The following is a 15,026-nucleotide window of genomic DNA, read 5'->3' on the forward strand; positions in this document are numbered from 1 at the left end:
CAAAATTATCTCCCTTTGGTGCAAAAATGCCATTTTTTTACCTTAAATTTGAAATGTCTTTTTTAACTCATCGGTGACCTATATTTTTTATTATTGTTTTCAAATAAGCTGTACATAAACTAAATAATTATAAAATTTAAGCGATTTCTTATATTAGGTTATTTTTTTATTTCGATATTTCCTCTTTTTCTCCTATTAGTTCAACAGAAAAAAGGACATTAACAAAAATGTATGCTTCTTCCAGAGGCAGATTTTAGCTTAAAGGAACGGTGACCCCATTTTTTATTTCATTTTTCTTTTAAGTATATGATAAAGTTCATTTATGAAAAAATATAGTGAAATCCTATATTAGAAAAAAAAAATCATTTATACCCAGGAGCCCCCTTAATTTTATTTGCGGCACTCCTTTTAATAGTGCGTCATTATTGACAAATAAAAAGTAATTGTTTGAGTTGTTAAATATACAAAATAATGATAAATCATTGAATGATATTTCAATTCATAATCGACAAAAACTTTTGAAAATACATGGTAAAATCTATGTATTATATTAGCATGTCAGGTAATAAATTTCGCGATATAAATCTTAGCAAATTCATCTTTGGTTTCATCACTCCCAATTTGCAATCGTCCTTCGTTGTCCACATTCAGACTCCTGGGAGAGTAGATGCCTTCTCCCTCACCAATAAATGTAAGAAAGCATCCATTCGAGGACAGGACGTGTATTATATTGGAAGAGCTATCTACAATTAAAACCAAACTCGCGTGGGATATTGCAATGTCAGACGGAGCAAAGTCTCTCAACTCATTTATATGCGCATTTCCTTCATATCTCCAATTAACCTGCCCAAGCGAAGGGCTAATCTCATATGAAACTATTATGCCTTTCCACGTAGAGGTGCTTTCACTCTGAATAACACAAATGTTACCATTCATGTTTGACGTTATTTTCTCAGGTATACTGTCTGCTGGTGTGATTGCAAATTCCTGATATTGGTCGCTTTTCATATCAATTATTGCTATACCAACTTCCAGATTTTCAAAATCCACAAACCCTACACACAAGGATTGATCTCCCAATGTATGAATTCCCCTAGCCTTTTTCGGTGATGCACTGGATTTGAATCTTTCCTTTCCAGATTCAGTTATATTGTATATCACTTCTGAAACTCCATCTGAAGCAAGTATATTGCCTTCTTTGGTTACTGTTAGATATAATATATCCCCTTCAAATATTTTCACGAATTCACAAATACCATCCCGTAAAATAAATTTCTTTATAGTATTTTCTTCATCATTCATCATCACACAAGCTCCATTCTCAAGTGTTTTTATGCTTGAAATTACTGACTCATCTGTTTCATATACTTTAGTTAGTTCGACCATGCGTTCAACTTTCAGGACTTTAAGGTTTATATTCACTTCAGGTTCCACTTTTGTAAATATTGCTATTTGTTAGGTAATTCTTCAAAATTCTTTTCTGGCATATTGAAGTCGATTGAGTCTACAGTTTTCAGAACTGATGTTGCCTGACAGGAATCCAATGCCGTATCTACACTAGCTTTTTTAAAATACAAGTCTTTTTTATAATTCTGTATTTTGCATTCTTCTTTGGCTATGAATTTATCACCTGATAAATACATTTCATCCAGTTCTTTGATAAGATTTGCAGCTTGCACAGTTGCGGAGTCTTTCATTTCTTTTTTTCTTTCCAAGATCTTAATTTTCATAGTCGTATAACTATTTAAGTCGACTTGTTTCCGTTCAAGTAGAGATGTACTTATTTCATTACAATGTGAAAGATCTACCTCGATTGAATTTCTGAATTTTTCAAGATCAGAATATTGTTTGTCATAAACAATACCGATCTTTGTTGCTTTATGGCCACTGTGTTCTTCAAGAATACAAGATAAGCAAATAGGTAGCCTGCAATCTTGACAAAAAAGACAGCATTTTTCATCGTAATGGCAGGAACACAAAATTTCCCGAAGATCTAACTTTTGTATTGTACGTATAGCCTCCTTTGTCCCCAACTGGTTTAATTCAATGATTGTATGCCAGTCGGATCCTTTAATCTTTGAGTGTTTCATTGTTTTGCATTTTTCACATAAAATCAAATCACAATTGATACATTTCCACTTAATTTCATTCGAAATTCACAAAAATTACAAATGGACATGTTTTGAGCCATCCTGTACCTTTAATTCTGTAATAAAAATAATCATCATGAAAATAAAACACAAACATTAAATAAAGAGGTACTTTAAAGGGTCATTTTATCCGTTTTTCAAACTCTGATAATAAATACATTATAGTTTTTAGTATTGATTACAACATATAATATTTTCATCTGTGGTGGTTGTTTACCTTCACAATTTATAAGACATTCTATCTGTTTTATCAATATCTAGAAATTTGTCCCTGAATACATATATGTTAATCTGATTACAAATATATTGGTATCATTACCGATAATGAAAGGCAATGTGCAATAGATAACCGATAGTTTGTCTGTTAGACCTAATTAAACGAAATTAAACCTTAACATAGTCATTCATCAATTGTCGGTTGTTCAATAAATTTTCAACGAAAACATATAAACAAAAATGTTGCCAGAATAAACCTTTCTTAAGGATTATTTATCTTGTAAGATGGTTGCCGAAATACAGTTAAAACAGATTCTATTATATATTGTTGTACGATCTTATATCATTCAATCAATTGTAAAAGGATGCAATTCTCATTCAAGATCATATGACACCAGGGAATGGTGTTCATTTCAAACAAAATAATTTAGAAACACATGCATGGCATTATTTCGAAACTTTAGGTCTTCGACTTTTTTCAACTTCATACTTTATTTGTCCTTTGAACTGTTAAGTAAGCATCTAAGATGTGTATAAGATGTGGTATGGGTGTCAATGAGACAACTCTCCATCAAAGTTACAATGTGTAAACTTTTAAAGTACACCATTTTAGGTCAAAGTACGGTCTTCACAACGGAGCCTTGGCTCACTACAAACAGCAAGCTATAAAGTGTCCAACATATGAAGGTCTGGAAACAATGTGTAATTACAAGTATTAAAAAGTTAGATCAAGTTCTAAAAGGTAAAAACACAAAAATACCGAACTCCGAGGAAAATTCAAAAAGGAAAGTCCCAAATCAAAATTATCTTCAACGACATTAATCGTCGAATGACTTTGCAGAAGATATTCTGGTAGACTAAAGATACAATAAATACAGTCACGGTTAAAGTTACAACAACAATTAAATAGATATAGGAAGATGTGGTGTGAGTGCCAATGAGACAACTCTCCATCCAAGTAACAATTTAAAAAAGTAAACCATTATAGGTTAAAGTACGGCCTTCAACACGGAGCCTTGGTCTATTATTATTTTTTTTAGTAAATATTTGTCAATAAAGAATACGAATTAAGCTTTAAAGAGACGGTTTAATAAAGACATTTGCTGGCCTGTGTATTTAACCAAAATTTAACACCCTTAAAATGTTCATTAGAATTAACTGTGTTAGACATCAGTATTTATATTCCTGTATATATATTTGACGCATTGTAAAGGGGATTCTTTCATTAAACTGCAAAAACTGCAAAATTAACTTCATTTTGAGATTAAGTCTTTAATACTGCTTTAAGTGCGAGGTTTGGCATGCCATAAAACCAGGTTCAACCCACCACTTTTATTCCCCTATAAAAGTGTCCTGTACCAAGTCAGGAAGATGGCCATTGTTATAATATTGTTCGTTTCTGTGTGTGTTGCATTTTAACGTTGAGTCGTTTGTGTTTTCTCTTATTTTTTAGGTATTGAGATAAAACGTGGCACGGTACTTGTCTATCCCAAATTCATGTATTTGGTTTTGATGTTATATTTGTTATTCTCGTGGTGTTTTGTCTGTTGCTGTGTCCGTTTCTGTGTGTGTTGCGTTTCGGTGTTGTGTCGTTGTTCTCCTCTAATATTTAATGCGTTTCCCTCGGTTTTAGTTTGTTACCCCGATTTTGTTTTTTGTCCATGGATTTATGAGTTTTTGAACAGCGGTATACTACTGTTGCCTTTATTTACCTTAACAATAGTTGGCTGCAAGATTCATCTTACATGGCTGGTATTTGAGTAAAATTGTTTTTGTATGGCCTTGGCTCGATTTTTAGGTCAAATGCGTCCGTTTCCTGATGTTCAATAAAAAATATGCCACTTAAATCCTTTAAACTTTCATGTTTTTACTGGGTTTTTTTTGTTTTGCATTCTGCACACAAATTCAAATCACAATTAATGCACTTCCACGTGATTTCATTAGAAAATTTATAAAAGTCACAAATGAACGTTATAACTTATACACATTGTACCTGTATGACAAGTTTTTAAGGAAGTACAAGTTGATATGAACGCATGTGTACACATATTTATTTGTTTGTTTAGACATCGTGTTCCAAAGTCATAAATCGATTGATAGAAAATAAATCCGGGTTACAAAAAAAGGAAAACATAATAAAACATATTTGAATGATATTGGAATTAAAATTCGTCACAAAACCTTCGAAAACATATTGTTAAATGTATGCATTATATTTGTCCATAGATATAAGAAAATGTATAACGTTACTCGTCCGTGTCAGGTAATAAATATTGCAACATAAATCTTAGAAGATTCGTCTTTCATTTTATCACTCCCAATTAACAATTGTCCTTCTTTGTCCACATTCAGACTCCTGGGAGAGAAGACTCCCTCTCGTGTCCCTATAAATGTTAGGAAACATCCATTCGAAGAAAGAACGTGTATTATACTGCTTGAAGAATCTACAGATAATACAAAGCCTTCGTGGGATATTGCAATGTCACACGGAGAAAATTCCCTTAACGCGTTAATTTGCTCATTTCCTTCATATTTCCATTTAACCAGCCCAAGCGAAGGGCTAATCTCATATGCAACTATTATACCATTCCATGTAGAGATGCTTTCACTTAAAATAGCACAAATGTTACCATTTATGTCTGACGTTATTTTCTCAGGTAAAATGTATGCCTGTCTGATGGCAAATTCCTGATATTGTTCACTTTTCATATCAATTATTGCGATACCAGCTTCATTAATGTTAAAATCCACAAACCCCACACACAAGGTTTGATTTCTAAATGTATGAATCCCCCTAGCCTTTCTTGGTGATGCAATAGATTTGATAGTTTCCTTTCCAGAGTCAGTTATATTGTATATAACTTCTGAATCATTATCGGAAGCAAGTATCTTTCCTTCCATGGTAATTGTTAGATCGAGTACACCCACTTCTATGCTTTTCAAGATTAGAAACTTGCCATCTTGGAAAACAAATTGTTTTATTTGGTCACTCACCATCACATGAGTCCCATTTTCAAGCGTTTTCAAGTTTGAAATTACTACCTCATCCGTGTCATATACTTTAGTAAGTTCTACGATCCTTTCAACTTTCAGGACTTTAAGGTTCATATCTATTTCAGGTCTTAATTCAGTAAAGAGTGCTGTCTGTCCTTTTGGTAATTCTTTAAAATTCTTTTCAGGCATTTTGAAATCAATTGTACCTATTGTTTTCAAGACTGATATTGCCTGACATGTATTCAATGCTTTATCTACTTCTAACTTTTTTAAATTCAAGTCTTTTTCATGTTTCTTTATTTGTTCTTCTTCTTTTGTTATGAATTGATAATCTGATAAATAGATTTCATCCAGTTCCTTGATTAGATTTGAAGCTTCTGCAGTTACAAAATCTTTCATTTCTTTTTCTCTGTTCGTGATCTTCTCTTTAATTGAAGTATAACTGTTCAAGTCGCATTGTTTCCGTTTATATAATCGTCTTCTTATATCAGCAGATTGTTCAAGATCCAACTCAACTGCATGTCTGCATTTCTCAAGCTCAGTATATTGTTCGTCATAAACAACTTCAATCTTGGTTGCTTTATGACTACTATGTATGTCGATAATACACGATAAACAAATAGGAATTTTGCAATGTTGGCAATAAAGACAACATTTTCCCTCACAATGACTAGAACAAAAAAGTTTTTGCAGATCTAACTTTCGTTTTGCATTTGTAGCCTCCTTCGTCCCTAACTGGTTGAATTCAATAACAGTATGACACTCGGATCCTCCAAACTTTGAGTGTTTATTTGTTTTGCATTCTTCACACAAAATCAAATCACAGTTAATACATTTCCACTTGATTTCATTTGAAAGTTCACAAAAGTTGCAAATGGAGATATTCTGAGCCATATCATACATGTATTTCAGGTATTTTCAGAAGTAGGGAAGTAATGTTAATGTCACCAACAGATTGTATGTACGCATGTGTACAACTATCAATTGTTTTTACGTTTTTTTTAGTTGGACAGGGAAATCAATATTATCTATGTTTTATTTTACATACCGAAAGGTAACAATAGTAATTATAATAATAAAAATAAGATTCGTTTTTGGTAGACGAATTTGGTTTTCAACAGATTGAATGATCTTTATGGTTTTATCGATTCTTTTCGTTAGTCATTAGATAATCGATTTATAAGGTTGAATGTTCGTCTGGTATCTTCCGCCCGTCTTACGCCGTCATACATTTTAACAATACTGTATATCAGTCTCGGATCCGGGTATGATGTTATGACTGCGAATATAATAAATTTGCTGATCAGAGCACAATGAATGCTGTTTGGTGTATATAATGCAGAAATTACAATTTGTACATTTAATGATGTTTTCCGATTTTATATTCGCCTATTGCACACCTCTCCCGTTAGATATATTCAGTAGGAAGTTATTGTTAATCTTAAAGTTCATAATGTCTAAACTAAACATGATTAGTTTGTGTATACTAGATAATTTTCCCCTGTCCTGATATGTCTTAAATTAATCGTACGTGAAGGACCTAACACAAGAATAGATATGTTAAATTTCCCACGACAATAGTCTAGCTCAAGCAGCTTTTTTAATTCTGTTTTGAAAAGTGTAGACTGTTCCCGTTTGCACCTTACTATGTAGGCATATAATTCAATCGATCTGGTCACTAACTTTAAGTAAACCAACCATCCTGTATCATCTTAAACTGTGTAAACAAATCTATTTGCAGGCGAAGACGAAGATTAACCTGATTAAAATTATGCGTAAAAAATCCACTTCGTTCGGTACATAGTACAGACGTGGACCTATTGATAAATATGAGGATGGAAATGGGGAATGTAACCCGTCCAAATAGCAGAAAACTGCACCGATGGGTCATCAACACAGCTAGAAAATCCCGCAACCGTAAACTTTCTTCAGCTGGTTTCTAAACAAAAATGTTTACTAGTTCAGTGAATTTACATTTATTTTTCAAGAACTCGTTCATGTAAAACCTAAACTTAATGTTTTGATATTTTTTTCATTTTTTTGTATAACATTATACCTGCACGATGTCTGTTGGACTGGGGTAAAAGAAGTTGCAATTCGTTTTGATCACTATTTGAGGATAAGTTGTAAATTAATCCAAATTACCGAACATGTACTTTTTATAGTTTTATTGATAAAAAAAATTTGCAAGATCACAATTATCAGGTATAATTTGACTTATGAAAGTATGACGGATTTTGTTTTCTTAATTGGCTTGGAATACGATTGAAACTAACTACTGTGGTATTAAGAGTGTGTACATATTTAAATTTTGCTTGGACGTACTACTGTTTTGTTACTTTTCCAAAGGTTATGATTTCTGTTTCATCTAAAACATGTTTTAAGACGGCATCAACAATTGCATCGGCCCTCGATCCTTGTGAATGCGTATATAGTGTTGTATCTTAGGGGCGATTAAATATAATTTCTACTTTAAATCAGTACAAATTGACTTTTGCATTAATAGATGGTGAACAAATGAGAAACAATGCGAAGTCTAAAAGATGATTATTGCAACAACAAAAAATAAAACACATAATGGAAAATTTAAAGGAAAACTATGTTATAGAACCTCTTTTTTTTGATAAAGTCATAATAAAATATGATACACTTGAAATTATTTGTCAGTGTGTCAGAAAGTACTGCATTTATGGGTTATAAGGCAATGATACCATGAATAAGTGAATGCAGGGTTTTAAAGCGCCGCTAGAAATCCACTTTTAGTTTGTACGTAACTTCATTTAGGCGTAATGGCCGTAACATTACTGGGCTCATCGTCCCTAATTGAAATAATAGAGAGCGTACTACATTTGTACAATGGTATACGTCAAAGTACATACTATGGTGGCGTAAATACTAAAATGATTGCCTGGAGATTTGTCAGTTTTAGGTTGGATACTGGACTAGGTTTGAAAATTTATCGCTTTTTATGAATCGTGAAAATTATGATATATTGAGATTTGCAAGCCGGGAGATTCATCTCAAATTTTGCAGTGATATTTGGCCACGTAAAGGCGAAATTGCCCATACCAACATTTTAAAAACTGGTAAACTACTATCGCCTATACAAAAGACCTTTTTGGGACGTTTGTTTGATTCTCACTGTAACTTTTGATGTTGTGTAAGTGTAAACTTTAATCATCAGTATCGAACACATCGCACACATATCATCATGCATTTAAAATTTTCTAAAAAGTTAATTTGAATTTAAATTTTCAGTTTAAAGTCATTTGTTAGATTGGTTTAGTGATTATATTATCAGGATCGGATAGTATTTATCTGCTTGAGCTCAAATATTAGGTATAGAATCTACTTGATCGCACCAGTACAGCCGTAGACTTCGGAAAGAAGAATACGCTATATTGGTATATTTTCATCTATACCACATAGTTACAGAATGATTAGAACTTTTTAAAAAAGAATTAAACACAAATTAGCAATATCTGCCCTTCGCTATCATTTTCGTTTATAGTAAAATGTTGATTTTATATTTCAATTCCGCATGAATTTAGTCTACACAAAAATATTAGAATCATAATTTATGATGACGATATCATCAACTGTGCCTCGGCTTTTAAAAATATAATAAGCAAAATCTGCTTGAGTCTTATTCAAATTGTTTTGTTTTGAAATAACTTCAATTCAGAAGGTAATTTACAAAAGCTGCATTACTTACGTGTTTTACAAACCCGATGATATGAGTAGTTAGCACACTTGTTTTAGATTTAAGAGTTTGACTGTCCCTTTGGTATCTTTCGTCCCTCTTTTGTGATGACACTTTATTTAATCGATAACGGTATTTTGCATTAACTTGAATTTAAAAAAAATATACATATGTTTAAGGAACTTACTTTATTCTAAAACAAACAGCAGAAGTTTTTCTTTTCTAGACATAGACATTTCAATTTTTACAGGGAAACTCCATACTTAGATTTACGTCAAAGAGGACGACTTTTTATTCCCGATTGTAATTTTTCTCTTTTTTAGATGGCGATGTTCCTTTGGCTCCATCACATGGTGTTTATTTATCCCAACTCGTTCGGTATGCTCGCATTTGCAGTGATGTCATAGATTTTCACAAACGTAATCAATGACTCACTGGTAAATAATTAAGTCAGGGAATTCTTTACAATAAATTACTTAAAAACTAAATTCTTTTATAGATACAAAGACTTGATTGCACATTTGGCTGCTCCTATAGAAAACATATTAAAACGGCATTTCACATCGTAAATTTTACAGTAAAATTGTACTAAAAGCTCTGAAATCACATTGGATCCGTGTTAACTCATCTTACCTCTGAACAAACTTATCACTTAAGGTTATCTAACCAATGTTTTAATTAGATCTTGAATATAGTTTACATTGGCACTCATATAAATAAACATCCACGTTCATTTTTCTATATAGTGGTTAACTCCTAACTATCTTACTACCTGCGAGTACTCTTAATTCTTACTTTCTTTTTAATTTAAAATACTTTTTTTGTTATTAAATGTTTACTTAATTATGGTTGTGTGTCGTCTCTCTAGTTTAGTATATACATGATTTGATATGTTCTTGATATGAATATTAATTATCACTTCTGTTTTATGAAGTATGAACAACAAAATTATTTTAGTTTGTTAAAAATATTTCCGTTCTCCATTTAAACTGTGTATACCTTACAACACAATAATTTTCAGTTACTGTGTACATTATCTATATGCAGCATTTTGTTCAATTTTGTTTTTTTCTGATTTTTATTTTACATATATTCCTTTTTTTAATTGATTTTGTACCTATACCTTGTGTCATAGATTAAATTTTTTTGCTCTGTGTATGTTTACTTGTATTAATATGACTTTTGATTGAGTTAATCCATTTCATTTGATATTATATAGATAAGACAGTTGGTTTTCCCGTTAGAATGGGTTTTTTAATGTCATTTGGGAGGCCCATTATAGCTTGCTGTTCGGTGTGAGCAAGGCTCCGTGTTGAAGACCACACTTGAACCTAGTATGTTTTACCTTTAGCAATTGTGACGTCAATTAGAGAGTTGTCTCCTTGGAACTCATTCTACATTTTCTTATGTCTATTAGCCGTATTTGGCACGATTTTTTGGATTTTTTGAATTTCATGATGGTATGATGGAAAAATGATAGGATGATAATTTATTTTCTTTTAACAATAAACAAAAGTACAGAGAAGAAAACATTATATTTATCTTATCGGTATTTGACAAAAGCTTTCAGATTTAAGGGTCCTCAATGCTTTTCATTTTTGTTTGGTCCTTCTATTTTTTTTAATTCGACCGTCACTGATGAGTCATTTGTAGACGTATCGCGCGTCTGGCGTTATAATCCTGGTATCTTTGATGAGTTTATTTATTAACATACAAGGTTATACACAAGATAAACTTATACAAACATTGACAGAACACCAAAAAAAAAACCAAACAAACAAACACAAAAAAACCCACCAACAATTACTTTTGAAATTCCCGTTTTATTCGGCCTTATAACTGTTTCGATTCAAGCACCACTAACGAAATTTATTCACGCATTTTTTAAAGGTCAATTCAAATATTCCGCGTCAATATCAAAATTCACAATCGAGGACATAAATAGAAAAAAACATGTCTTTCTTTTCTGTCTGATCAATTTGTAACTTTTTTCTCCATTAGGAGCAGCGTACCAGGAAGTAAAAGAAACTTGGTCTCTTTTTATTTGTGTGATAAAAGATCCTGTCTGTACTCTGACGCAAAATCTTCTTATTCGGTTAAACACATTGTCTTTAAATAACCATTGGATATCATTTCTAATGGCATTATTGGCATCTGCAATAACATGTTTGTTTTCATTTCCTGTTCTTGGGTAATGTCTTCTGCTCGTGATTTCACTGAAACGGTAATAACAATAACTTTTCTGTCACTATTGAAATTAACGAAACATGGCAAATGACAGTATTCACACACAAATCGTTATCTGGATTTTCTATAATGTTTTGTCAAAACAATAATATTTTGAGGAAGAATTAATTGAAAAACTTGGACAGAATCGGCAAAACAAATGTCAATTGATGACTTCTTTGAAAAAAATAGGAATACGTTTGTGTAACCCAGAGAATTATTATAAAAAGCAAATGATTATATATGTTTATTATCCATATTTATATAAAATTAACCATCATTCTTCCCAGACAGCCAATATATCAGACAATACAATAGAATTTAAACAATTTATATGCTCGAAAAATATAAGTGATTCAATAAAATGTGGTCTGTTCAAAAGATTATCTGACATGAAATGTACCCTAAATTGTGTACTACATTTATTATATGCAAGGAACTAATATGATAGATAGATTTATGCATGATCTTTTACAGAGTTAACATATCTTTGGTACGATAAGAGACAGATATAGAATCTTTAACGATAAACATTCTTTTTGTTATTATGTTATTATGTTGAATTACCGAAGAGATCAAACGCATCGTTATTTTCTTGAAACATTGTCAGAGTTATTTTCCTAATTCCATATGTATATGTAAAACATCCATTCAGAGTGTATGTTATTGCATATCATATTAACTCAGATTCATATACGTGGTTAAAAGCATATGGTATGTCACTAGCATTAGTGAAACTTCAAGGATCACGTTTTTGCAGATCTTAGACATTTATAGTTTAAAATTATATGTCTTTTTCTAGTGAAACAATGTGCACATCAATCAGACCTTCCTTTCTCTGTAGTATTTATCCTGTAAGTTACAGAAACAAAACATATAATAGAATAAGGAGTGTTGAAGGAACAGAAATCGCCGATATATGAAGGTGGAAATTTGAATCTTTAAGAATTGTATACTACTGATGCAGTTATTTACAAGAAGAAATCTGCTCATACGATTACACTATGTGTTCAAAATATATTTAAATAAGATACGAATAAGATATATACAATAAAAATGTGTCTAATCCCACAATTTCATTTCTTCATAAAATATAGCAAACCTAACTTTCAAACAGAAAACTGAAAAAAATGAGAGTTTAGTTGGATAATATGGAAACTTCGACATGTAAGATTCAAATATTATAATAAAAAAAATTCGTTTGATTTGCAAAATATATATGATATTTAATCGTATGATATTCTATTGTATAGCCAGCATCTACTTCATCGAAAGATATGATCATTTCTCGTTTTGTTTATATAGATTAGACCGTTGGTTTTCCCGTTTGAATGGTTTTACACTAGTAATTTTGGGGCCCTTTATAGCTTGTTGTTCGGTGTGAGCCAAGGTTCCGTGTTGAAGGCCGTACTTTAACCTATAATGGTTTACTTTTTAAATTGTTATTTGGATGGATAGTTGTCTCATTGGCCCTCACACCACATCTTCCTATATCTATATAAGTATTTTGTCTCTCACATTTCATCTGGCTTTTTTGAATGCCGAACCTTTTGATAAGGAGTTGGAATTAAAAATCGAAGCAACATTATACAAACAATATCAAGAGAAAAATTCGACCAATATCTCCTTTCTTTCAGATTTTAATGCTAAAATGTATCTATTTTTGACATTGCTGTATACACAGAGCAAAATATATGTAGTTTTGAAGAGGTTATTTACCCACTGTAACGTTAATGTTGCCATTATGAATTTGTTCGTTTGGTCCAAAAAAGCGGTTTAAACGAATACTTGTTTAAAGATTTTTTTTTCATGAACCATCAAGTGGACTATAATAACTGTAAATCTTAAGATTTAATGTGAAAAGAACAACGGACGTTCACTCGTGTATTTTATTAACTATTTCTATACAAAAGGTCCCTCATATTATAGTTTATGAATAATACTTAATTCGTTTTGCAACAAATATTCTTGAAAACATTACCCGTAAAATACATTATAAAACCGATACTACATAGGAACTAAGAAAGTATTCGTGATAAGTGCATATTAATTACATGGATACTCCCCCTCTCCCCTAAAACAGGTCATTGTGCTACATAGGTATGAGAATAAATTTGGAGCTGTGTCTGATAGTTGTGTCTGATGTTTTTATACATGAAATACATTTATGCTGCTTTAACAAGTAAATCATCGATGAGACATAGAACAATGACATGTACGTTTGTATTTAAGAAAGCTGCAATTGCTTATATACTACAACATTGCGCTTAATACGATACTTATCTAGATATGGTATCGATTTCGCATTTCTGAATGTAACTAGTCTTACTTAATTATTAGTTTGAATACCCCTTTGGTGTCGTTCGCCTCTTTTTATCAAAGTTGTGCACGATGTCGACTTTTCTAGAGTATGCAACCCGACTAACAGTTTTAGATACGCAATTGAAATTTAATCGACAACTATTCTGTTTTACTTAATTTCAAATGCTGTTTAAACAAGGACATCATTTAAAAAAAACCTTCAATATTTAAAAACAAAAAACCTTTGACGACAAGGTTAACGGGTAAGTACATGTGTATTTCACTAAGCCACAATTTTAGAGAATTAAACAAATTCTAAACATGTCATGAGGTTTATAATCAGTTATTAGATATTTAATTTTACAATAATTTCCTTCATCAGGTGTTTCTAATGAAAAATTGATAGTTAAAACAATTCATAAACGGAGAGAAACCTGTGACCACGTTGTATATGATTCAATTATAGAGCTGTAATAGAATGCATAAAGTTGTCATTGGTAGAGAAAATTTAGTAGACAATTTATTGGTAATGGACAAGTAAGAAATGCCATTCATTAGATTGGAGATATTTCCAGTAATCAAATGATATTAAAAACAAGATTAATATCCTCAAAACCTGTCAAAATCAAAATGACAAGCTGAGCACAATAACCTGAAGTAGAGGTAATAACAATTTGACCAAGTGAAGAATCAATGATAATGTCCTTGAAAACAGTAACTAAAAAATAGCTAATACTCATTTCCACAGGATATAATTTTATAAGATAAAGACTTTAAGTCTTTCTGACACCTGCATATATATCTGCGGTATAGTATAACATAGATGTTATTGTAACTGTATGCGTATGTTTTTTGGACCAAATGTTACAGATTTCCTTATGTATGCAAATTAAGCTTGCTATAAAATCAGCTTTACTCCATCATTTAAGCATAGGAAAATGCCTGTACCAAGTCCGGAATATGACATTCGTTATCCTTTCGTTTGATGTTTTTGATCCTTCGATTTTAACATTGCTTAAGTTTGAATTTCCATCGGAGTTCAATAAATTGTGATTTGATTTTTTTTTTAAATTTCCTACAGTAATATATTATGTGAATAAATGTTTAGCTTTAATTTAATCCTAATCACCTTTTATACATTACGATGTGTCTAGTCTTGTGTTATTTCAAAGTATGTAACGATGCTATGACCATCAAAAACGGTGTCTCGCTCAATGCATCGTTTCTATTCTTAGTAAACCGGGAAATCTGGGTCATAATAATAAACATGTACACTAACTTTCAAGTTTATGTGAACAGATTATATAGTAAACTGCCATCACTCAAAAATTTAATCGGGTTAAGGTACGTGGGACACAAATAACGTAAACGTAATGAACTCTACCATCGTATTACCTATATTTACTTTTTTTTTCTATCATATTTTCAACCCTATA

At 31.4% G+C, this 15,026-nt stretch overlaps 1 protein-coding gene across 1 annotated transcript; it reads right to left on the minus strand.

Moving 5' to 3' along the window:
- Window positions 1-558: 558 nt before the first annotated feature.
- LOC134710752 (uncharacterized) lies at window positions 559-1,386 on the minus strand. The gene has a single exon (XM_063571147.1). It carries the CDS (start codon window positions 1,384-1,386, stop codon window positions 559-561), a length of 828 nt encoding a protein of 275 aa, XP_063427217.1.
- Between the last annotated feature and the right edge of the window lie 13,640 nt (window positions 1,387-15,026).

The sequence above is a fragment of the Mytilus trossulus genome, chromosome 3 (assembly GCF_036588685.1).
Source record: "Mytilus trossulus isolate FHL-02 chromosome 3, PNRI_Mtr1.1.1.hap1, whole genome shotgun sequence".
Taxonomy (NCBI): domain Eukaryota; kingdom Metazoa; phylum Mollusca; class Bivalvia; order Mytilida; family Mytilidae; genus Mytilus; species Mytilus trossulus.